General features: G+C 37.9%; 3 protein-coding genes across 3 annotated transcripts; all 3 read right to left on the bottom strand.

Moving 5' to 3' along the window:
* Positions 1–4,661: 4,661 nt before the first annotated feature.
* LOC116248740 (galactinol synthase 1-like) lies at positions 4,662–6,796 on the bottom strand. Its single transcript, XM_031621702.2, has 4 exons — positions 6,299–6,796; positions 5,850–6,170; positions 5,122–5,256; positions 4,662–5,008 (listed from the first exon to the last, which is right to left on the bottom strand). The coding sequence occupies exons 1-4, from the start codon at positions 6,632–6,634 to the stop codon at positions 4,790–4,792; spliced, it is 1,011 nt and encodes a 336-aa protein (XP_031477562.1). The 5' UTR covers positions 6,635–6,796; the 3' UTR covers positions 4,662–4,789.
* A 6,875-nt stretch (positions 6,797–13,671) lies between these two features.
* LOC116248743 (iron-sulfur cluster assembly protein 1-like) lies at positions 13,672–17,387 on the bottom strand. The gene is made up of 3 exons (XM_031621704.2): positions 17,008–17,387; positions 16,356–16,410; positions 13,672–14,057 (listed from the first exon to the last, which is right to left on the bottom strand). Exons 1-3 carry the CDS (start codon positions 17,315–17,317, stop codon positions 13,904–13,906), a joined length of 519 nt encoding a protein of 172 aa, XP_031477564.1. The 5' UTR covers positions 17,318–17,387; the 3' UTR covers positions 13,672–13,903.
* Positions 17,388–19,246: 1,859 nt separating this feature from the next.
* On the bottom strand, positions 19,247–24,137 carry LOC116248741 (ADP-ribosylation factor 1). The gene is made up of 7 exons (XM_031621703.2): positions 23,983–24,137; positions 23,251–23,418; positions 22,307–22,377; positions 21,982–22,101; positions 20,135–20,253; positions 19,718–19,799; positions 19,247–19,610 (listed from the first exon to the last, which is right to left on the bottom strand). The coding sequence occupies exons 2-7, from the start codon at positions 23,396–23,398 to the stop codon at positions 19,605–19,607; spliced, it is 546 nt and encodes a 181-aa protein (XP_031477563.1). The 5' UTR covers positions 23,399–23,418; positions 23,983–24,137; the 3' UTR covers positions 19,247–19,604.
* Positions 24,138–24,637: the final 500 nt, after the last annotated feature.

The raw sequence follows: 24,637 nt of genomic DNA on the forward strand, positions 1-24,637 counted from the left end.
CTAGTCTCTTGCGTGTGCCATCTCTTTTTATCTATAAAGCCAAATTAATGGTAGATATTAAACTTAAAGTATGTTCGTTGTTGTGAAAAACTGTTGCTGTATCATCATAGGTTATTCCTTTCCTCATGTTCAAACATAAATGAGTTAAATGAAAAGAAGCCTGATCTACACATTTTTTAAATCTAATAGGCTTCTTAATTTTCAATGATAAAAAACCTTTGAAGAGAACCATAAAGCATCAATGACTGCACGAGAGATGCCATGGAACCGGAAACATGAAACCCGGGGCTCGCCCGGCTACCTCCGGCAAGGCAACTAGACCAAGCAAACCTATACCGTAGATTGTTTTGCTTCCTAAAGCCTTTGCATGGAATCGGTCAGTAGAATTGTAAGCCTATTCGAAAGTTGAATTAAGGGGAGCAGCAGAATCATTTTGAAGATCGCTGAGCCCTGCAAGCGTTGTTGCTGGTTGCCTTCCACAGCTATTGTTACTCTGATTTTGTTTGATTTTATTTGATTCTTTCTGTATTAAGAAATTCATTCTGGATACATGTTCTGTATTCTGAACCGAGACGTGTATAACGAAATCTCACAGAGCTAATGGAATTCAAAAACTTTTGTTTCTCTATCAGTCGTACTCTTGTTCATCCCCTGTTTCGATTCCTCTCCTTTACTGCTGTACTGCTCTCTGCTTTCTACAGTACCGTTTCTCTTAGCAAGAACTACATATTACACAAATATGTAAATGTGTATGCGCACTGAAAGTTCTTTTTCCCTCTTTTGAGAGAGACTGAGAGGCGTTAAATCCACTGACAAACAAAGTCTGGTGACAATCGTCAACAATCAACACAAAAGCAATAGAAGAAAAGAAGAGGGAACTAGAACAAGTACAAAAGTAAGAGGGACTTCTATTTTGTAATATATAGAGAATTTTCTATCGTCAAACTTATCTTTTATTTATGTTATGACTTCAAACATGAACCACATTTTGTGAATATTTTTCCAACAAGATCTGATTTTCATTAAAACTACCATATAAAAAACTGAAATTAATTTCTGTTAACCTCCGAAGATTAACTGAAAATACTTCTTAAATTGCATTGACAGTTTCTTTTTATATCTCAAGTTAGCACTACTTTACTTCACACCCATATTGGGTAGTTAATTTTTAAAAAATGTGAACCATATTAAAACATGCCACAAAGAGTGCTGATACTTTTTTCCACGTATTAACATAAAAAATAACCCCAAGAGAAAGTTCTCTATTAATTTGATAATCACACAGTACTGCCGTGTGGAATGGGGAAATTAAGTTTAAAAGTCATTGCTTTTACAAGATCGAGCATTCATAAGGAAGGTTTCTAATAGTTTCCCTTGATAATGATATATCTTCTTAGTCATTATGCTCACAACCGTTTCAACCTTATCTTTTGTAAGGATAACATTTAAATGTGAGATCATGACATGAACATTGCCAAGTTCTTTCTCCGGATGGAAAATAGAGAAACCATGTGACCCACTTAGATTGTGATCTTTGACTCCCAATCACATGGAGAGATGTATCCATTGTTCTTTGAAGACTGAGAAATAATCCTTGTCGATGTAATAATCCTTTAACTGCTTCTATTGACCAATATCGATACTTATCCATCTTCGTGAAAGGAACTCTCCTGGAAATTTTTCTTGGCAGCCATTTCTTCATAAGGATCCTATCTCCCGGTCGCTCTTTACTATATGATTGCGATCTGTAAAGCCGATATTGTCTTCATCTCTAATACAAAACCTGCCCTTATGGCTTTTGCCACTGATGTTGGGGTAGATATTAATGCTCAGAAATCCTGTTTTGTACCTTTTGGTGTCCTAGAGGAAGATTGTATTGAAATCTCAAACTAATTAGGCAAGAGCAAGGCCGATCTCTCGATCTCTTATTTGGGTTTCCCTCTCTTCACAAGAAGAATGAAAGTAGAGCATTGTAAGATGCTCATGAAGAAGGTTTATAAATGCCCCCAGGATGGAAAAGTCGGCTCCTATCATACTCGGGTAAAATTTTTGCTTAACTAAACATCTTCTCAGTCAATTGTTTGATTATTGGCTGATGTGTTTCAAGCTTCCTAAGCAAATTCTATTGCTCATTGAGAGGGAATGTTGCAGCTAGCTTTGGGGAGAAAGTGACTCTCAAAGGAAGTTCCACCTTGTTAGTCGGAAATGTCTTTGTGGTGTGATGGTGGAATGTGGAGTTGGTTTGAAAAGTCTTTGAACCACTAACAGTCTGTAGCTCTCAAAGTATGCATAGCTGATTTGAATTGGTCCAAATGTATAATATTAATTCCGTTCCGTTTCGGTTGTGTAATATTAAAAGTTTGATTTAAATTCAGTTGTGAATTTAAAATCGGATTTGAATTTCAAAACAAAAATTCAGATTCAGATAAAGTGTGCACTCCATGTCCTAAGCCCAAGCACACATGCAAATGTTCGGCTCTCTTAGGATTGCATGAAGGGTATTTTGGTCTTTAGAAAATTACATAGATATTACAGGTAGTTAAAGCTATTTTTGGATTTTCCTGTTCACCCTTATAGAAGAGAGTTTTTCTTTTTACGTATGAAGGACTTTCTGGTCATTTCATGGCTCTAACATGCACCACTGAGGCCAGAACTGGGCCGAACATAGAACCTGCTTCGCGTTCGATACCCTAATCTAGTTCGACACCCTAATCTACTGCATGTTTTTCAAGTGATGATAAAGCAAATATATGCAAGTTTTAATCTAGCTCTCTCATGATCTATTTCTCCCTCTGTCTCTCTCTGGATAGTGTTTGATAGGAACATACAATTTACAGAGCCAAGGCAGGGCCCTGCAAGGGCCCTAGCTCCACCTAAAAAATAAATAAATAAATTTACATGTGAATTTTAAAAAAATCATTTGACTTATATAAAAATTTGATATTTCGGCTTTGATCAAAATTTAAAAACTTTAATTTGACCTCTCTCATAAAAAAATTTATGGTTATGAATTTTGAGCATCCGAAATTTCTCCACAAGGACAGACAGAAAAACCGTGTTCCGTGAGACATATCAATACCAGCTTTGACTCCATGTACCACACGGAGAGCCTCTAGTTGCTTCCCTTGATATATAGATCCGTCTTCGTGATTGGAGCTTTTGAGGAAACTTTACGAGTTTCAATGTGTTTCTAGTATAGTCATCAAAAATCAATATGTCTCTTACAATAACATAATTTTGTAGTAGAAATATCAATATTTAATTTTCATAAAAGCAACCTTTTGAATTAAAGCATGCTTTTAACGCTTTTTTTGGTTGGAGGGAAAAGAAGAGAAAGGAAAGGGAAGGAAAAGAGAAAGGAAAGGGAAATGAATGGAATGGAAAGAAAATGAAAGAGTTGATTAAAAAGTTGTTTGGATATAAAGGAAACAAAAGAACAGGAAAGACTAAATAACACATGGATTTAAAAGAAAGGAAAGGAAAAGAGGGGTAGTGTGGGAATAAAAAACTCTTCTACTTACCTTTCTTTTCTTTCCTTTTCAATCCGTCCGATTTAGGAGGGAAGAGATTTACACTATACAATCTCTCTCTTTCATTTCATTTCTTTTCCCTCCCCTTGTAGCCAAACACGCTTTGCCCATTTCTTTCCGTTTTAATTAGCCAACCAAACAAATGAGTGATTGTTCAATCCCTCCCTTTTCCTCATACCAAACAGGTTGTTAGACTGTGATAAACATTCTGTAAGAAAATAAGTTCGTCTTTTTTTTTAGAAAAATTAAGTGGTGTTGCTTGGTCCTTCACCTAAGTGTTCTGAATATGAAGTGTGAAATTTGTGGCTCATAAAGAAGGCTGCTCCGGATAGAAGATTAACAATGACATGCTGCCGTAAGCGACAGTTAAGAACACTTTATTATTTGTTTGGGCCCATGAAATTCTACGTGTTATCTGCAAGGAACGTGAGAGGAAATTATTGAAGTTTTCCTGTCCTCGTGCTAAAATAAACAAAAGCCTTCAAATATCATTTTCAAGACCAATTAATTCTTTAGTGCAAGTCAAAAACCGCACTGTGTACATTTTGTATCTTATCAGAAGTGATGCAATATCATGTCCCGAAGGAAAGTATATATATCAAATTATAATCCTTTCTGAATCATTTTGGACTATAGTATTCATGGAAGCATCAGGACCACAAAAACAAAGATATTAGACAGAGATTTAAGCATGATTTCTACTTATTCTATTGGTGTTAATTTGCTATGGGCAATGCGTCTGCAACTGCAAAGTCTTGTAACCACATGACAGCAATTACTAGTTTACTTTAGACAGAGATTTAAGCATGATTTCTACTTATTCTAATGGTGTTAATTTGCTATGGGCGATGCGTCTGCAACTGCAAAGTCTTGTAACCACAGGACACCAATTATTATTTTTTTATTAAAATTTTAAAATACAGTTATTCTTAAAATTAATCATCTCTACAATATGCATGCCATGTACTTGAATAGTTTTTGCATTTCATATGTCGTTTATATTGTGACACTGTCGGTGTCAATGTTCCAACCGATGCCTCGCATTGGCTAGACCTAAGGCCTCATGATGCATAAACAACATCGTGACATGCACCTGCAACCAGGGAAATGGAGAGAGAAACACACACACAATTGTACACCTCAAGAAGTTTGATAGTGAAGATGTGGCTGCTTGGAGCTGCTTGGAGAGATAAGGTGATCAATAATACAATACATGTCTTATTATACTACTGATATGAAGGTGATCCAGCTAGCCGAGATCAAGCAGCAGATGGTGCTGGGATGAAGTTCATCGCAGGCTCGGGCATGTCAGCCATGAGAGCGGCCCTTGGCAAGCTCTCTCCCACCATGACTGGGTCCTCTTCCTTGAAGTCGAGAGACTTATCGTTGAAGATATCCCACCATTTCTGCACTAGCATCTTGATATCCTCCCTGTCCATGTTAGCTTCTTTGCCTGTGTACCTCCAAGGTTTGGAACCCTACAATGAAAAATCAACAGAGAAACAAAATAACATAAATAAGTGAGAAAATCGATATAGTATTTCAAGAAATGGTTCATAATTAATTAGAAAAATGAAGTATTGATACTTACAGCAGCACAGTAATGCACCACCTTGACTTTCTCTAGATCGACCTTATCGGGGTGGCGCCATAGCATGGCTAGCACCAAGTTGTAAACCAGTGGGATGGGCTTGTAAAATTTTTCGAAGAACATGTTCAAGAAGTCCTATATTGAATTTCAAGATAAATAAGATAGCCTTCATTACGAAAACAAGCATGATTATGATGATGATATGTGCAAGACAAAGTAAAGGGAACCATGTGATAAATGATGCTGATGTTGATGTTCATAGGCTGGATGTAGCCCTACCAGTCAGTGAACTAGCTAATCTTTAGCAAGTTCTCTACTTTATATCCCAATATCATTATCACCATCGTCATTATCGTGGTCATCACATGACAAAATACAATGATAATTGATGGTGCCAGCTTGATATTTACCAAGATCCTGTAACTGAATCAATATATGGAGAACATCTTCATTATTTTCTGTAAGCTTCTGAAAGATCTTACCCTGAGATTACATGTAAACATTACTTTGTTACCAAATTTAATGCACCGTCAGTACTGATTATATGTAAAGAAAATATAAGTTTTAGTTTAATAAAAACTCTTTCTCTGTCTTTCTCTAGATTCCTTATATATTGTTAGCAAGGACCAATTATCATTCCTTGTCTTGAAGTTATCTGGTGATGAAAATAAGACCATGACAGAGAAAACATGATGAAGAAGAAGGAGAGATAGGACCCAGGGACTTACCTGCTCTGCAAATGGGGTAGGAGGAGTGACCTTGAGGTTCTCAAGGAGGCTGTCACAGGTGAGCCTACTGGGCTCAAACACAAACATCCCAGCGTTGAAGTAAGGTGCTGGTGGCGATCCCATTTCAGCAGGCCATGCCACCTTCTCCGGGCACTGCTGGCAGTAGCCAATGGAGTACTGAGGCGTGTGGCTCCATGTCTTCTCACAGAAGCAGTCCATAACCGCATAGAAGTACCCATCTGCTGCATCAAACAGATGGTCTATGTTCTCATACACTTGGATGTCTGCATCCAAGTAAACCATCTTGCTGTACTCCTCAAACTGCACCACATACACAACAATCACCAAGAAACATGTCATGACATCATCATACACATAATCATCATCATCACCTAAGTTCTGTTACCATGAAAACAAAGCGAATTACAAAGCTTTCACAAGTTAATTACCCCCCATATCCGGAGCTTAGAGTAGTTGATGACGTAGTAGGCCATGGCGAACTGGACTTCGTTTTCCGGCGGGTATACGGGCTCGATCTCGCGAACTACGCAGCCCTGTGAAGCAAGGACTTTCCGGTGTTCCTCCGGCACGTCCGGCAGGACGGCGACCACCAACGGGTATGCGCTCTTCACCTTACGCAGACCCTTTGCCAGGCCGACGACTCCTTTGACGTAGTCGCCGTTTCCGGCTAGGAAAGTGACATAGGCACACTTGGAGTAGCCAGCGTTGAGCGTGGCGACCTTGCCGGTGCTAGTGACGGTACTAATAGGTATTCCCGGGGCCATGTCTCACGCTAAACTAATTACAACGTCGCCGCCCTACTGGTTTTCGGTTTCTCCGGCGCCGGAAAAGTAGAGTTGGAGATCTGATTGCAAGCAAAAGGACTGACACCCAAGTGGAACAAGTTGCTAGAGAGCCAACTTGCTCCTCCTGGCTGGATGAGATCTCCCTCCGACCTCCTTAAATAAGCGCCAGACGGCAATCAAATTCGGCCCAAATTACACCAAATTCAGATTCAGCCACTCGAAAGTCGAAATTGAGCGATGGAGTCAATTTTCTCGGGTTTTATTTCAATGTAATATATTTCTCTTCATTTTTGTCTAGCCGGCGGTTGATCAAGCAATAAGAGCCGTCCATCTCCACCCTTGGGGATCAACGGCAACCATGTCAGTTCTTCCAACTTCCATTCCATTCCATTTCATTCCAACTGCCTAGCAAGATAAATTTTAAAAATTTTTACTTGTTTTATATAAAAAATTATAAAAAATAATGTTTCAACGGTAATAAAATTTAAAAACTTTAATTTAATTCACTTATATTCAAGAAAAAATTTTGGTTCCGCTTTGTCCACGTCAACGGATGGCGTCGCTTTCACGGCCGACGTGAAAAGTGGGCTCCTATCTTATAAGGTCCATAGCCCCAAAGTCTGGGACTTATGATCACGTCGCAGCATGATAATGCCAGTAGAGATTCACGTGGTATAATCTACGGCTGGTTTCGTTACACGTGGAAGTCTCTCGAAGCATCAAAGTGGAAAACATTGTTAACAGTCCGATTTGCTAGTCATGCTTTTCACTTTACCTATCTTTCTAGAATTTTTTTTTAGTATTAAATTTTATAAATAGCTTATGTAACAGGTTGATGTTAAGAGAGATTCACTGTTAGGGTTTCTATCTTCGGTTTTTAAATTTGATTCACATCGAAAATTTGTCGCCAGACAAAAGATCCACGGTTGTAAAATCCACATGAATCCCAAATCAAGATAGTTAAAGGATGTGTTTGATCCAAAATTGAATTGAAATTCCTTGAACTCCAAACTTCACCATCATATAAGAATAAAGGTTTGAGATCCTCCCTGTAAATGTAAACAAAACCTCAAATGGGTAGGATCGCTTCAACATCCCAAGTCTCATATCTATGATTGTTTGTCTATTATAATAAATAAAGACTAAAAACACGTAAACTAAGTGTGTAAATTAAATTTTACAATATTCGTTATAAAATCTAATTTAAGCATCAACTTCTAAGATTTTTCTTATTCTTATAGTTTCAATTTTATGGTCGTCCAAGTTTCCCTTTGAAGCTTGAATCCAATTCTTTGGCAACCTACAACTTGCTAGAATGTCAAGTGCAACATTGAAAGCGACTTGCATATGAAAATGAATGAAATTGGACATTTGCGCCCTTACTTTCTCGGTGCATGTAATGCATCCAAAGGCGAAAGAGCCGATTTATAGACTTTCGTTCTTCTAGAGGAGCTAATATTGGCCGCTGGTTGCATTCAAGGTTCCTCCATCTTCACTGTAAAATGGACGCCGGTGATTTGCGCCATGACAAAAGCTAACATTATTGCCGTAAAATGATATATGAAGCAGTAATAGTCTCACCTTCACCAAGAACAGTTCAAAGTTGAACTTCTCTCACAAAAAACGCTGTTTTTAAAAAAAAAAACGCGTATTATATGCTAAAAACACCTCTGCGGTATAAAACATGAATAAAATGCGTTTTGAAAAAAAACGTTAAAAAAAACGCATATAATACCTATATTATATGTTTTTCTCGTTTTTTACCATTTTTTCCCCTTTTTTACTAATTTTCATTTTTTTATAATTTTTAAGATGTATTAAATGTTTAAATTTTTTAAAAATTTGCCAAACTTTTTTCGTTTTATTCCTAAGATATAAAACTTTATCGTATTATACCTATCTTTTTCTTCACCGTTTAATACCCGTACACGTTTTTTGTAATAGTGGACTTCAAAGGCAAGTGGCCGGCAATGGTAGGCCCTCTAAGGAAGGAAAAGGAAGAAAATGTCGGCAGGAGCTTCCAAAAAAGCCACCAAAGTTGACGAGATGTACGCCGGGAGTATATCCAGCAGTCGCTGGAAAAACTTTGTTGTGTGTTTTCTCGAATTTATAGAGACTGAGGCGATTCTCACTTGAGAATAACCGAAGATTCGCGAGTGCAGGCAGTAAGGTAAGTATTTCAAGCAATCAACAGAGAACTTTGGTGCTTATGTTCTCGAAACTTTTGAGACTAGCGAGTCTCATTTGAAAATAAATGAAGATTCGCGAGTACAAAATTTGAAGTGGGCAGTAAGGTGAAAATGTGAACGGTGTGATGTTGAAGATTTGAGAAGGGCCATTTAGTACTCAAAAGGAACAGGAACAAACAGGGGATAAACAAATACAGCAAAAAAGATGTGTCAATTACAGCAAAAGGTGAAAAAAATTAAGTTTCAATAGTGTCACTATTCTCAATACACACTAAACTTTCTTAGATAAGCATAAGAGTATTTCATTCTACCCTCGAGATGAGAGCTAAAGTCCCTACTCTTCACTCCATTCCTTGCTACTAAGGATGTCAACTGATAATATTCAAATCAAATATATCCCTAACCATATATGCTTTTTCAGATATTCTCACATTCGGATTCGATAATAAACGTCATATCTGAATTTGAATTTAAAATCCAATTTCACAATCCAAATTCGATCGGAATCTGGTTTTCATATTCATATCCAAATTCAAATCCAAATTTTGAACGAAATTTGCCAGGTTTCAAAATTTAAAAGCATTAAATATGAATATTTGGCTAAAAATAAATGTGATCCGAATTCATATTCGAATTCGATCATATATTTATATATTACCCAATGTGAATCCAATTAGGTGTCATTTCTTGAATCTGAATCTAAATATTTTTTTTTTTCCATATTCGATTCTTTTGGATCGGTTCAGTTGGATATTCCATTCAGATTGGATATCCGCTCTCCCATCTCTTTTTTTTCCGCACAATTCGCAACAAAATGTAACTGCTTACCAATTCCTACCTCGTTGCACCAACCCCATGTATTTCTTTTATATGGTTTAGAAGGCAATTTATAATATGAACAATATGAACAAAATTGCAATATAGAGTCCAAAAATGCTACCAAACAGGTTGTATTTAAGGGAGACGTGGAAGCAGCTCCTCCCTTTATGACATACACCCAGGAGCGGCTTAGGCTGCCCCTTACCAAGGAAAGGGCCCTGTCCCCTCATAAATGGTGAAAACACCAAGTTTTGCCTGTTCGGGTCGAACACACCATTTCTTACAAGCCATCGTCCCATCCCTCGAAAAAATGTATTTATTTATTATCCGGTACGTAAGACACGGAGGAGAAGTATAGATCGCCTTCTTCTAACTCTTTCCAAAGCTTGAAATCAGAGAAAGAGGGGGAAACGGTTGTTTCGAGATATTCTTCTCAACCTAAGCATTCCAATCTAGAATTTTAAAAGTTGAGCAGTTCTGTGAAAAGCATAGCATAAACATTGCGCAGGTTTTTCTATTCTTTTATGGAAAAGAGTGCTTTCTTTGACTTCCATCCCCATCTCTGCCATTGATCACCGGAACTGACAGAGAAAGAGATGTGGGAGATCATTTTTTCTCTCTCTTTTTCTTTGTCACATACCTTTTGTTTTCTTTGTCAAAGAACAAGTATTAAACACAGTTCTGCATCAACAGCTATCTGCATCTCGACGATGTACAGTGTTGCAGGAAATAGTCACTACAAATTAATCAAATAATGTTAGACAAAAAGTATGTCACGAAGCACAAGGCAGAATTATTGTTGAAGGCATTTTTAAATCAAGTATCGAATTGTGATCTCTTTTCATATACGTGCTCCAATGCATGCATCAAGGTAAGGAAGCCGCTCGACGGAAAGCATCAGGCAGCCCTTGATGGAAAGGGATCATAAATAAGAGCGGTTGTTATTTTCCTTGTAATGTGGGGCGTGAGACCCCTTGCCATATACATGTTGGTCCTGTGAATCCGGCCACTTTCTTGATTGCTTTCCTATATTTTGAGTTTCTTATGCTGAAGACATTCCAACATTTCAACCATCACATTACAAACCAGTCTCTCATTGTCTCTCTCTGTCTCCTGGGGATACCGGCAAAGAAGACCCGGCAGCCATCAGGTCCCGGCGACGTTCTCTCTACCGGTGAGACGAAGTCTGACCACCACCTGGGCAGACGCCTGTCTATCTTCCTAGTGGGCGGCTGTTTCAATCCCTTTTCCCCATTTGCATCTGATTGTCATTCGTGAGCCCCCTTTCTCATAAGATTGCCGTTCGTGAGTAGCTAGCTGTAGGAAGATCGCCTGATGCCACTGTGGACAGGGTTTTCGCTTCCGACCACCACCGCATCCTTCCTTCTTTCTAACATGCACATTTAAATCCCTTTTCTCCATTCACGACAGAGGTGGGCATTTGATTTCCGTTCGTGAGCAGCCGGCTGTCGTGATCCATCGGAGCCGAGGAAGGTTCTACCGGAGAAACATGAGAGATTATCCGATGGATCTCAATGGCAATACCTATGGTTTTCTTTTTTTCATAAAGAGGATAATAGCTTGTTAACGTGACATATTTTACAACAGAACAAACATGAGAGACTAGGATTGTGCAAGCAGAGACAAAAGAGCATCAACTTGTTTGCTGCTTGTTACACATGGTTGGTTAACGGTGTATTTGCTTGGTATCCATATGAAAATGACCTAGCTAGCATGCGTTATTATGCAAGCTTGCCTTCTTGCGTTCAGCACACCAGGAACATGCAGTATGTCTTAGACTGCAATACTCCATGGCTAGAAAATGAATCTGGGAAATCACCATATAGTAACAAACATAATATGCAAACAGACACATTCAAATATCTCACACAAAGTATATGCATAAATATTCCCAAGTACATTATCTTCTTAACATCATCATGCCACCACAAGTCGAGACGTCATGAGGTCATTACATAGCGCAAATGACACTCCATGATACTAAATATAAGTTTTAATCTGAAGGAGAGCTCCAAATACATCCGTCTCCAACAATGCCACTGCCACTGCATTTACTTCTCGGCTTGTACCTTCCTTTGACAATCTGCAAGGGAAAAAAAACGATGTGGAGAGATAAAAGTCCAACTACCCACCATAGCATACAAGATGTGAAGTAAATGTGGAGAGGTAAATAAAATTCGAAGTAAATGTCCATACCGGCACGCTTCATTTTGGATAGTCTCTTCTTATGACCTATTCTTCGACTTTCATGGCAGGTGCTAACAGTTATAGTTGTGTAGTTAGTGCATATTAATTTTGGCCATGTATGAATAATACCATATGCTGCTGGGTATTAACAGTCAACCCCACCAGGATACACACAAAGAGACACCAGTACACATCGGCATCTTGAGATGAATAATAGTTAAAAAACATCAAAAGCATGTTAGACTCCAGAACCACAAAAAGAATTGTGATCACTTAAAAAAAAGGGGCGTTGGTTGTATTGGGAAAAAGCATGTTGGATTGAAGCATGTGTCCTTTACTTGTTTTATATAAAAATTTTGGAAAATGATATTTAGACTTATGTCAAAATTTAAAAACTTTTAAGTCAACCTCCTCACTAAAAATTTCTGACTCTAACTTCACCATATTATATATATATATATATATATATATATATATATATATATATATATATATATATATATATATATATATATATATGAAACTATATCCTCGTTCCAGAGTACCCAGAAGTCCAATAGACAAAAAGGTAGCTGAAAGGTGGAGTTTATTGAATCTCGGTCTCAAATTCATGATAATCTAGCTTTTTATTACCACATCAGTAATAATCCAGCAAAAAATGGATAATTCAGAGCCGGCTGAGTCGACAACAGGGATGGAATAGCTCCCACGTGGTTGGTACATCTTTCCTTAAAGAGTTAAAAAGGGCATTAACTTTTTGTATACCTTGGCATGAATGTCCAACATAAGACACCAGATGAGTCAAAAGACTAAAAATTTAAGAAAACCAACCAAAACTCCCACTCCAAAAATTAAATACCTCATTCAACATCCTGTGCAACTCATCCCTTGCTTCAATAATACGATCCCTCTCATTGCTATTAACAACAAAGATGAGGCCCCTGTGTGTTTTGCAAGTAGTACCTCCACAAAGGCCCGGACATATAGAGAGAAAAAAAAGATTTAAAAGTACATGAGGAACAAAGCTTCTTAGATCGGTCATTCAATCTAACCAATATACCACCCCAAATAGGATGGATGGGTTTCATCAAGGCAAGCAGTTATGATACGGTACAAAATCAACATGACAGTTAACATACTCTGTGGTGACCAGAAACATCCCAAACGGTGAAGCTGATGTTCCTATATTCCACAGTCCCAACATTGGAACCTGAGAAAGTAGAAGATGCAAGTTTTAGATCCTACCCGAGACTCGAGAACGAGAAAGAGATTCACAAAAAGTTTTACGCAAGCGCCTTTGGAAATTTCATGAATAGATATTTAGCTTTTATGTACCTGTCAATGAATCCTGAGATGATAATAGCATCCAATAAAGCAGAACAACAATCTTGACTAAAAGAAGAACAAACCAGGCGAACAAATGCCCCTCGCGAAGAACATTTTTCAATTTCTAGCAGTCGACTTGCATTTGTTCTTTCTATTTTAGAAAGAACTCTGCCAAGATCAAGATGTTATCCTTGAACAAATATAATCAGACCGAGCAAATAATTGACCCTTTAGAACCGAAGCGATTCTTCAATAATAACTAATTTCGACGTCAGATAGGCTTGAAAATGCCTTATAGCCAATGAGTACAAATACCCCATTGCTTGGAATTTCAAAATACTCAAAAATATTTGCATATTCAAGTAACCCCACAGGAGACTCTCAAAGCTGCAGATATCTCTCAAGGCCCAGTTTCATGCACAACGCAGAGGGAGAGACTAATAATCTTATTACATAATAGATACACAGAGAGAATGAGAGAGAGAGATTTTTCATAATATTATTATGCAATAGATAGTATGAGCAGTAAAACAAGAGAAACGTAGATGAACTGTCACGTTGAGAAAACAACTGCCCATTATATGATACATTCAGAAGCCTCCAGCAGAGTCAATAAACCATCTGCCTTATCATGTAAAAGTCCATAGGGTGATAAGGGATCGTTCTGTACATCAACTTCAAAATACATGGGATTTTACATGGACCTTTACACTTCAGTAGCTTTCACATGCCCTTCAGCCTCTGCCTGAGAATTAGCCCGCTTTCTTTCATAATCTTTCACGGCTGCTTTTATAGCATCCTCAGCAAGCATGCTGCAATGGAGCTTCACAGGTGGAAGAGAGAGATGTTTTGCAATCTCACTGCACCATGTAGCATAATGCATAAGAGAAATGGAAGAGATTGAAGGCAATACATTTAAAAGTTAAAACACCGTACTTGAGGAAACAGACTAGGTATAAAACAAGAAGCTGCTAGCCCTGAAATGGCAAACAAAATGAAGCACAAAAGATAACCAGAATATGGCACTAAGGGACTGTAATACTGCAACATGGAGAGAAAGTTACAACGTCCGGAAAAAAAATTTTTGGTCCTCAAGATTAATGATCACGGCCTAACATAACTGCTAGGGGGGGTGGGGGGGTTGCATTCCCAGAATTCTCAAAGCTTAGAGAACATGATTCAGGAAGCCTTAAATGAAGTTCTCTAGGCGTTCAATGAAGTACGGAGCATGTACTGAACAAGACGCAGGGAGTCCTGACACATTCTTTCCAGAGTATGTTCAAGCAGATGACAGTAAATCACTGCTCAACAGGGGTGTCATTTGTACACATGTAGGTTCTCACGAGTAAAAATAGGCTTATCCAATTGCATGAACCATCTAATGCTAAGCTCAATGTCAACAGAGAAAAATGTATAATATCCAGTTAGCAGAAAGCCTATGAAGTATGAACTACTATTATCAATTATCAAGACAAACCCCAAATACCAGGTACTGTCCTCCTATAAGCCAGTACCCACAGCATCTTCTCATGCCCAAGGAATTTATCGGGTACAATATAAGTAGTATATCTTGAGAAAATCTTGGCAAATTTTTAAAATTAAAAAAAAATCCTGAAAATGACATAAAAATAAAAATAAATCAGAAATTAATAAAAATATGAAAATGAAAAAAAGTGCATAACACTTTCGTGTTTCTTATATTTTGGTTTTTTTTTTAAATGTTGTTTTATACGGCTGACTTATTTTTGGCATATTTATCGAGTCTTTTTCGATTAAGATGCGATATTTGTAGCAGTGGTATTAACACTACATCTATCCCACTCCACAAATGACATACCTCCACAATGGTAGCAGTTAATGACACAAAGAGGGAGGTTTCTTGTTTGGATGGGACAGGTCATTCTTAATGGTTTTGGTTATTCTCTTGTTATATAGAAGGTTGGATAGCTGCTTCTTGCTCAGGTCCCTTATATATAATGTTGCAGTGTCATGGTAAGGATGTTCAAAAGGATCAACAAAACAACTCAGAACTGTGAAACACAAAAACAGCTTGCTGATTACCATTACATAAGATTTGTGCATCAATTGTTCACGAGACCCATCATAAGAGTTACAAAACAAGTTCTAACAAGCTAACACACGAAGAATGAAGCATTTTTCATATTTATAAATGAATCCCACAGACATCATGAATGTATAAATGAAAAATCTGAACAAGAAAAACTAGGACGTATGAGGTCTATACTAATGAAGCATATGCCTGGATACTCTTTTCAGAAGAACAGACAACTGTAGACAATTTGCGGTCACAAACTTTGCGATGAGTTAACATTTGCAGCAACAAAAAAAGGTGTAATCACTCGAACTAGAATTCTAATCTCTCTCACTGTTCGAGAGAGCAGGCACTAGCAAGTTCTGACCAAAGCCAGAAATGGTAACCTCCAAAAGCAGAGAAGGTGCTTTCTTCGATCACCAACACAAATACGGATGAACAAAACATTAGTTTCCAGCTGGTTACATTTGCAAGGTTGGAGCTCTGGGTTCAGTCGGCAAAGAATCCTCAAGGGTCTACCAACCAATAGCCACACTATGTAATCACGGGCAACAAACTTTTGCATGGACCAGACAAAAAAAAAGCCCAAAGAAAAACAACCGACACCACATGTTTCAACTCTCATTTATTCCGTTCTACCACCACACCCACTAACCAAATAACAAATTGTCAATGGGCTTACAATTCTCTACCTCTCAACCCCCCATCACAAAAGGGAAGCCAAGCCATTTTGTTTACAAGGCAAGCCTTTTCACCCAGAAACAAGTTTTCTCCAACTAGCTGCTTGCTTGTGAAGCACAAAGACTGTGGGATACAAATTTATAATTACCTCTAGAGATTGTCTTCAGAAATCAGAAGTATACAAAACAAAATTCATGTGAAGCGATCATGGAAAAACATAACAAGTGTTCTTCAGAACCGTTTCAAGTTAAAACCCGACCTGTGAAAAGATTAATAATTAAGAAGGCCAACAAGAACATTATCAAGCACGACATGCCAAACTCAAAGCATGTATGACCATCATAAACAGTCGGATGCGGTTTCTATCATCGGCGGAATATTGTTCCTCGTTCAGTGTGATTATTTGTAGGCAAGACAAACTTACGTATTTTTTATGGTCAAGGCTTCCTCCATCTGCTTTCCCTTAACCCATTCGGTGGCTGAAAAAATCACACACAAACAAATGTTAGAAGTAAATGCATAACCTATTCCAAAGGCACTGAGAACAAGACTCTCAGAGTACCAGACTCTCATATATAATACAAAAATGCAATAGGAAGGCATTATCAGTTGATTAGGCAAAACAGTAGGAAAATCATTTTATGTAACCTCCAGAACCAAGACGAGACCAGATTCTGATAGAAATCCAGTACCAAGTCAAACAAAGAAGATTAAAGCAAGTAGAAAATAAATCTTGAACCTATAAAAAGATTTGTAAAATAACCAACCGTTTCCTACCAACTTCTAAACTACATCGAAACCAGAAGAAAAAGCCTCAAAACCCTAAGAGGGTAAATTAATGCATTCAACATAAAGAACCCCACTATCGAAAGATATAACCCAAATGTTTCAGATCATCAAGTAACAAAGCTGAATCAAATTTCCAATTAGCGCATAAGAAATTCTCTGGCTAAATTGCTCATTTATAAACCCTATAAAGACGATCAATATCAGAATCAATAATCAAGGACGATATAAACGAAAGCAAGAAGAAGAAAATCCCTAGTTTAGAGAAAGTGACAAGGGGGGAGACTAACCCAACGAGGAAGAGGCAATCGCAGAACCGCACCCGAACGTCTTGAAGCAGGCGTCGACGATCTTCCCCGACTCCTGGTCGACCCTGATCTGGAGCTTCATCACGTCGCCGCACGCCGGCGCGCCGACTAGCCCTGTGCCGACGGAGGGATCGTTCTTGTCGAAGGCGCCGACGTTGCGTGGATTATTGTAATGATCAACCACCCGCTCATGATAACGCCTCCTTGCCAACAAAGCCACGGCGGCAGCCCCCGGAGAGGCGGTCCCTTCCGCCGCCAACCCCAGCAACCTCTTCCCTCCGAGCTGCAACATCTTCCCCCACTCACTCACCCGCAGGCGTCCAGAGGAAGAGAGAACAAAAAGCGATCGCCAGATTCTGGGAAGCGAGGGAGAGGGCTATTTATTGGCGAGAGGCGTGAGGCGGCAAGAAAGATAGATTGAGGGAGGTACACGTGTGCGGCGCGCGAGTGAAGAACCCTATACATTTGGATCGGGTAATGAATTGTGGTGCAAGTATCCGTTAAGCGTTTCTGGATCTGAAATGTCTCTGGGAAGAAGATGGATCCACAGTGCATAGGGGACCAAAATTCATGGACACGGATCCAATATGGATCAGGTTCGAATCCACCTTATAGATTTGATATCCGACTCATTCACAAGGCAATACCGAAAGAGTCTAAAATGGGTAGATGTTTACTCATTTTCTAGAATGTATTTGATTAGTTCAAATCTTAGATCTGAGGCGAGATATAAGACATATAAATATTTTCCTTCAACAAAATTATGTTGCAGGTTTATAATCCTTTGCGTCTCATAGGCGTCAAATCAGACTCCCCATCACTCCAACTTGAACTCCATGAATTTGAGGTACATTGAATATCTTAGGTTCATGGATATGAATCTACTGCTTCTTAGAATATGAATCGACCGTTTCATAGAACAATAAGTTGAAGCAAATCCTGCATAAGATCAGAGATATGAATCTAAGTTTCTGGGTAATCAAAACGCTCTGTTTGTATATTTGATAGTCCTTCCCTTTTCGGATCCAACAGTACCCGGTTGAGTCCAGCCAACTGGTACGGAGAGATTGAATCCAATAATGTAGGTCAATCATGTGAAACGGACCCAAATTTGGAATTTTGTGCTATTTGCATTCCCAGCCAAATGATTCGGATAAGTCATAAGGGTGTTAACATCTCTGAACACGTTATAGGAAAATGGGTTGGAGGTTTGGATTTCAGATCCAACATTAACCGTTTCATTTGGGGATGAAAGATCTGTAAGATCCATGTTCTTATCGGATTAGGAGTTAAGATCCATGTTCTTACTTTTCCAATGAGAAGAAAAAACATGGAGTTTTGTAAATTTGACAGTATGCGGTGCATATTCACCATGCCCAGTGGCAAAAAAGTGGGAACCAGATGGGTTCCATTACATGCTTATCCTGAAAATTTTAGGTTAACTTATAAAAAAATATTCGTAGCAAACTTCGCCCAAGTATCATTGTGTCGATTAAACTAAAGCAAAAACATACAATAATTTCACGAAGTACAAAGAACAAATATTGCATTCATATGAATCGATTATGTATAACATTTAATTGTTAAATTTAAAAGCATATATGACCTCAAAACATTTCCTCCAACAGGAACATAGTGTTCCTAAAACATTTGCGTAGAAACTTTTGTTTCTAAAAGCACAATAATCTTCTTATAAATACGCTATTTGAATCTCAATGATCCAAGTATTTCTGACCAAAGTTCATAAACCATTAGTTTGACAAACTTTATATGTAAATGGTTCAAAAATAGAATTAACCAGCATCTAAAAATATAGATCCGAAGTACGAAATGCAGATAATGAGTTCATATCCGATCCGAAAGGAGTAGGAATTCAATTCAATAAAGGAAATGCAGATTGAGACAGGCATTCAGCCCTATCCTATCCACTTTCTTTCACGGACACGATCATTAGACAACTCAGGACCACATTCTTTAATCTCAACGACCACACAGAAACAAAAGCCAAAGTGGAACAAGAAAGGTCGTTTGGTAATAGAAACAGTAACAAACTATTACATGAATCTGCCTTCAGATTGGCATAATACTGTAACATAACGTTTCATAAATCAGCTTAAATCTTGAAACAAATTCATGGAACAGTTTATTACTGTCCTGTTGTCAAACGACAGTAAATATTTCCATTGCCAAAAGACCCCGGGAAAAGGGAGCATAGAGAACCTTGTTGAAAATCCTAAATCTTTAATATAACCAGTTTGACACACAGCAACAAAAAAACAAAGATTAGTTAGAAGTATGAAACAATCGCGTATTCTTCTGTTGCAAAAACATCACTAGAACCCAAGATAAGAGGAGGAAAAAAAAACGGCTAACAATCTCATCACGTTGTTGCTAAACAACAGCAGACTGATCAAGCAAGCCAAGAAAAATTAAAAATATAACATGTCCATGTGAAATCGTTTTGTAAGTATTACAAAAACACTAGCAGCAGTAGCACACCGGTTTCCTAGCCAGAATAGTTATCAACAGAGATTGAGCAAAGCAACATCAAATTTGAGAGAGATCACGAAGCCAACTGCTCAGGCCTGCAAATGCAAACCATAATGAATTAGAAAGAAGACTTGCAGAAAACACACAGTCAAAGAAGAAGAAGCCAATGAAACATAAAGGCAATCATGGATGAATGGACCACCTTGCTAGCAATGTTGTTGGAGAGCCAATCCAGCCCCTCGTACAGGCCTTCCCCAGAAGTTGCACACGTGCTCTGGATATACCTATAGAAACAAGAAAAGATGTGTTACGATCCATATAGGGATCGTGGGTGGCAGAAGTAGTTTATTTCTACTAGGTCTTGTTATTTGATGTTTTCAGTATGGATCTGATTTCAGTAAGAGTCAGTCCAGTCCGGACCCATTATTACTTGTACTTAAGCTTGAGATTTGCCCTAATTAAGCATGGCTGTTGATTGTCTTTCTCTCTCTCGTTCTTTCCTCTCTCCTCCTTCCTCCCTCACGAGTCACGACCCTTGTTAGCCGACGGCTAACAAGATGTCACAGGTACCAACCAATGTCAGATAACTCACATAATTGATGTTGATCAATAAACTTACCAATGGCGTTGACGAAGGGAGTGAAGGCCAAGCTTATCAGTTATTTCAGCTGCATTCATCGCATTTGGTAGATCTTGTTTGTTTGCAAACACAAGCAAAACAGCATCACGCAATTCATCCTGTCATCAAGTAAAATATCTCATTCAATTTTCCACCACTGCAGCAGAAAATAATACACAACACACGCACACATACATATATATCTATCAACCACAACCAAGCATGTGGGTGCTCATATGATGGTAATCTAGCAGGAAGCATGACAATGTCCTGTTCGATCCATTATAAGCGAAGATAACTGGAAGAACATCTCAACATGCAACACCAAATGCATGCATGTCAACACATGAGAATAAAGGCAGAAATCTTTGTGCAATATCAAAAGAGAGAATACTTGGGAACAGGTACATGTCTCAGGCTGTGTATCTAAAACAACTGGCAATAAGTCAAACGGCTAAAAATTGAACCATGGAATATCTGATAATCCATAGGCAGTGAAAAAGTACCAGATAACAAAAGTTAATACATAAGAAGAACAGGCACAACATTTTAAATTCAAAAGCCATAGGCAAACAACTCACCAATGGATAAAAGGTTCTGAATATGAAAACTAGCATAAACAAAATTACAAATATTCAAAGAGGTCCAATATCCATGGATGGAAAAATAGTCATCATAATTAACCATTACTTCTAACTGGCAGATTCAACTTATAAAAAAATGGTCAGCAGCCAAAAGGTCAACGCAGTTGGAAGGCAACAAACAGTAGAAAATCCACAGACATAGGAAATCAGGTCCAACCAAGAAAGCTGGACTAGAAACAAATGCAAACATACAGCCATCTGTTTTAGCAGACTGGTACACCACTTCGTATGATTGCTGAAAGTTCCACCGTCACAGATATCATGAAATTTTCGGAAATCCCATGATATTTATGAGAAAAACAAGTAAAACAACACAACAACAAAATCTCAGCAGAGATGAAAAAATCTCATGATCATTTTGCGATTTCTTGACAGCTTTTTCGGCAACATTTTTTCACTGTTTTGTGATTATCAGTTTCTCATTTATTTTATTTTCCCTAATGTTTAGGAGTTTTTATTTTTTAAAATTGCCTGAGAAAAACAACTTCGTCGAGAAATACCCAAGGAAAACCTCACCAGTATTCTCCCGGATACTATTGACAACTAAAACTAATCAATAGAGCTTAAGTTGTTGCATCAATTAGGATCACCTGAACCTGTGAAATTTCCACATCCATGTTCAAAATGGAAACTTGAAATATACATCCAACTTATCTACTGAACCTAAATATGACCATATTTTCTAAACGTAGACATAGAAATTCCATTATTTTCTTTTCCTCATTATCTAACACATGATATCCAACTTGTCATGTTGAACCAGCTGTAGTCATCACAAGCAGATGATAATAAAATTGAGAGATGTTCAAACGGTCCTAAGCATGGCTCCCTAGGGCGTCACTCTTTTCTTTTGTTCTGAAAGGCCGGGAGGGAATGGAATTAACATATCTGATAAATCCAATCAAGTTGCATTTAATTTGTAATCATAAGGTATTCCAAAATCAACTTCAACAAATTGGTACCCTCGTTGGAAATCATCAACAGAAAATTAGCTTAGCCCAATGAGGAATTTATTAAGAGACAGCTGGGTTGACAACAGGGATGGAATAGCTCTTAGGTGGTTAGTACAACTTTCCTAAGAGCTAAAGGGACATAAACTTTTTTCTACATCTTATGCCCTGACTGTCCAACACAAGACACCATATGAGTCAAAAGACTAAAAACTAAGCAAAAACAACCAAACCCACTCTAAAAATTAAATACCTCATTCAACATCCTGTGCAACTCATCCCTTGCTTCAATAATACGATCCCTGTCATTGCTATCAACAACAAAGATGAGACCCTGTGTGTTTTGGAAGTAGTGCCTCCACAATGGGCGGATCTGTAGAGAACAAAGAATAAAAGTACATGAGGAACAAAACTTCTTAGATCTTTCATCCAGTGGCAGAAGCCATGAATCCAGCACGTATCTAATCAACATACCACCCCATGTAGGATGGATTCGTTTCATTAAAGCAAGCATTTAATGATACAATAACTAAGTACAAAATCAACATGATGGGTAAGTAAAACCTTAACACTGATACCTTGTCCTGACCACCAACATCCCAAACGGTGAAGCTGATGTTCTTATATTCCACAGTCTCTACATTAAAACCTGAGAAAGTAGAAGATGCAAGTTTCAAAAGGTTCCTCCAGGCTCCAGAATGAGAAAGAGATTCAGAAAAAGTTTTACGAAAGCTCCTTTGGAAGTTTCATTAATAGATACTAAGCTTTTGTGCACATCTGTCAATAAAACTTTGAATTTCAGATGATAATAGCATCCAATAAAGCAGACCAAGAAATATGACCACAAGCCTCATGAGAAAAACATTTTTCAATTTCAAGCAGTCAATTTTTATTTGTTATTTCTATTCAAGAAATATGCCAACATCAAGATGTTATCCTTAATAAATATATTCCGACAGAGAGCAACCAAAAAGCCAAAGAGCATTTTTTTTGCATTGATTGGTACAAAAACCAAAGAAAACGACAGTCCTAATGTCCAAAAGTGATTTCCATCAAAATAATGATAATCACAGCAGAGATACTGGTAGAATATAGACGGGACTGTTAGGCACTGTCAACCAAGCACTAGCAGATCCAGAAACGTGCCAAGACAGCACATTAAACAAATGATTCTTGGGTTTGCACGACCGACAAGCTGTGCAGATCGAATCACCCCGGCGTCATAGCTTGACAAACATTATTAGGACCACGTCTTTCCTGGTGGGCGTACCAATCATCAGTAAACTGACAAGCCTGTCAAAGGCATATGCGTGAACCTGGTGTGTGTTGCATGAAACACCAGATGAACCCATCTCAATTGGAGCCGAAGCATAAAATATAAAATATCAAGGACACAAAAATAGAGATAGAGCAGGAAACCGCCGAAGAGAAATCACGACAATATGCTCTTAACGCTTCGTCAAACTCAAGATTATTAACAAAGAGATAGGTTGCGAGAAATTTGGGGTAAGCATCCACTCACCGATCGTGGGGATCGTGGTAACGATCTCACCCAGCTTGAGCTTGTACAAGATTGTGGTTTTTCCGGCCGCATCGAGACCAACCATAAGAATACGCATTTCCTTTTTGGCAAAAAGCCGGCTAAACAGCTTCGTGAAAGTCAATCCCATGTCTCCTTCTCCTTTTCAAGCTGTTGATGAAACCGAACAACCAGTAAAAACTCAAATCAAAACCATGCATGCACATAAAGAAATCCATTCAGAACAATCCGGTGAACAGTTCAGAGATCAAAGTACCAAAAACAAAAACTCGTGATATCACAAGCAAGATGGAATCAAAACAAAAAAAAAAAAAACGCCCTAAAAAATAAGAGGAAAGAAGTGAATAAAAAAGTTAGACAAAATGACCACCGTCCGCCAATAAAAAGGAAATACAAGAAAAGAAATAAGATCACGATAGAATCAGACACAGCAAACCCTAGAATTGACTCCACGCCACAACAAAGTGGCCAGAAAAGATTGAAACAAAGGAAGAAAAAAAAAACTATCAGCACCCATCAGAATCCTTCACCCAGTTGCAATCGTCGACCAATCTCTAATCCTGAATCCGGTGAACGGCAAAAAAAAAGGAAAAATGAAGGATCCGAAAAATCAAAAAAGAAAACGAGCGGTTAAACAAATAACAAAACAAAAATCGCAATCGAAACATAAAATTAAGCCAAAAGGAAAAAAACAAGATTGGGGAGAAACAATACCTGAAGCTCAGGACGACGAAATCTTCCCTGAGAGGGAGAGCGAGAGAGAGAGAGAATAAAAAAAAAGAGAGGAATACGAAATAAAACCCAGGACCAGGAAGGCTGATTTACAAAAAATGGAACTTTTTTCATTTGACCCAATTTATTAATCATAATCCAACATTTTCGCCTCACATTTCTAGATTTTCTGATATAGGCTTAGATTTTGGCAACAAGCTTTTAACAGGCCCAGTTAGAAAATAATACTTAAATTAACTTCAAACTCTCAAAGTGATCAATCTTTCAAAGGCAAGTTGAGCTAAGCAGAACGGTGTTGTTTCTTATCACATTAGTTATTGCTGCCAATACATAGTTTTTCTATTGAAAACTCCAAGAAAAATGTCTTTTATATAAAAAAAAACATTTTTTTGTAATCAAGTGATTTAAGTTTTCTAAAACGTGAAAGACATATGCCGCTCAACAGAGACGCTTCAAGCATGGATTTCTAAATTGAAATTTTCTTGTTGATGAAATGGAAATTCAGCTACTGGACAAATGATTTTGATTCTAGAATTGTACGGTCATTCTTAATGAGAATTGTGAAATTTTATGATTTTAAGATTTTAAAATATTTTCATCTCTCTTTAAACAGATATCTCGTGATCGTGATGGTTTT

The sequence above is a fragment of the Nymphaea colorata genome, chromosome 2 (genome assembly GCF_008831285.2).
Source record: "Nymphaea colorata isolate Beijing-Zhang1983 chromosome 2, ASM883128v2, whole genome shotgun sequence".
Classification (NCBI taxonomy): domain Eukaryota; kingdom Viridiplantae; phylum Streptophyta; class Magnoliopsida; order Nymphaeales; family Nymphaeaceae; genus Nymphaea; species Nymphaea colorata.

What these genes read in the sequence shown, in the direction of transcription:
- LOC116248743 (XM_031621704.2), bottom strand. Translation starts at nt 17,317, where the DNA reads ATGTTGCAGCTCGGAGGGAAGAGGTTGCTGGGGTTGGCGGCGGAAGGG. An exon ending in GATTGCCTCTTCCTCGTTGG is followed by an intron (nt 16,411 to 17,007) that starts GTTAGTCTCCCC and finishes TGATTTTTTCAG; the next exon opens with CCACCGAATGGGTTAAGGGA. An exon ending in GCCTTGACCATAAAAAATAC is followed by an intron (nt 14,058 to 16,355) that starts GTAAGTTTGTCT and finishes TACATGGTGCAG; the next exon opens with TGAGATTGCAAAACATCTCT.
- LOC116248741 (XM_031621703.2), bottom strand. Translation starts at nt 23,398, where the DNA reads ATGGGATTGACTTTCACGAAGCTGTTTAGCCGGCTTTTTGCCAAAAAG. An exon ending in ATGTTGGTGGTCAGGACAAG is followed by an intron (nt 22,102 to 22,306) that starts GTATCAGTGTTA and finishes TGTTCTCTACAG; the next exon opens with ATCCGCCCATTGTGGAGGCA. An exon ending in TCCCTTCGTCAACGCCATTG is followed by an intron (nt 19,800 to 20,134) that starts GTAAGTTTATTG and finishes TTGTTTCTATAG; the next exon opens with GTATATCCAGAGCACGTGTG.
- LOC116248740 (XM_031621702.2), bottom strand. Translation starts at nt 6,634, where the DNA reads ATGGCCCCGGGAATACCTATTAGTACCGTCACTAGCACCGGCAAGGTC. An exon ending in CTACCCCATTTGCAGAGCAG is followed by an intron (nt 5,257 to 5,849) that starts GTAAGTCCCTGG and finishes AATTCAATATAG; the next exon opens with GACTTCTTGAACATGTTCTT. An exon ending in TGGTGCATTACTGTGCTGCT is followed by an intron (nt 5,009 to 5,121) that starts GTAAGTATCAAT and finishes TTTTCATTGTAG; the next exon opens with GGTTCCAAACCTTGGAGGTA.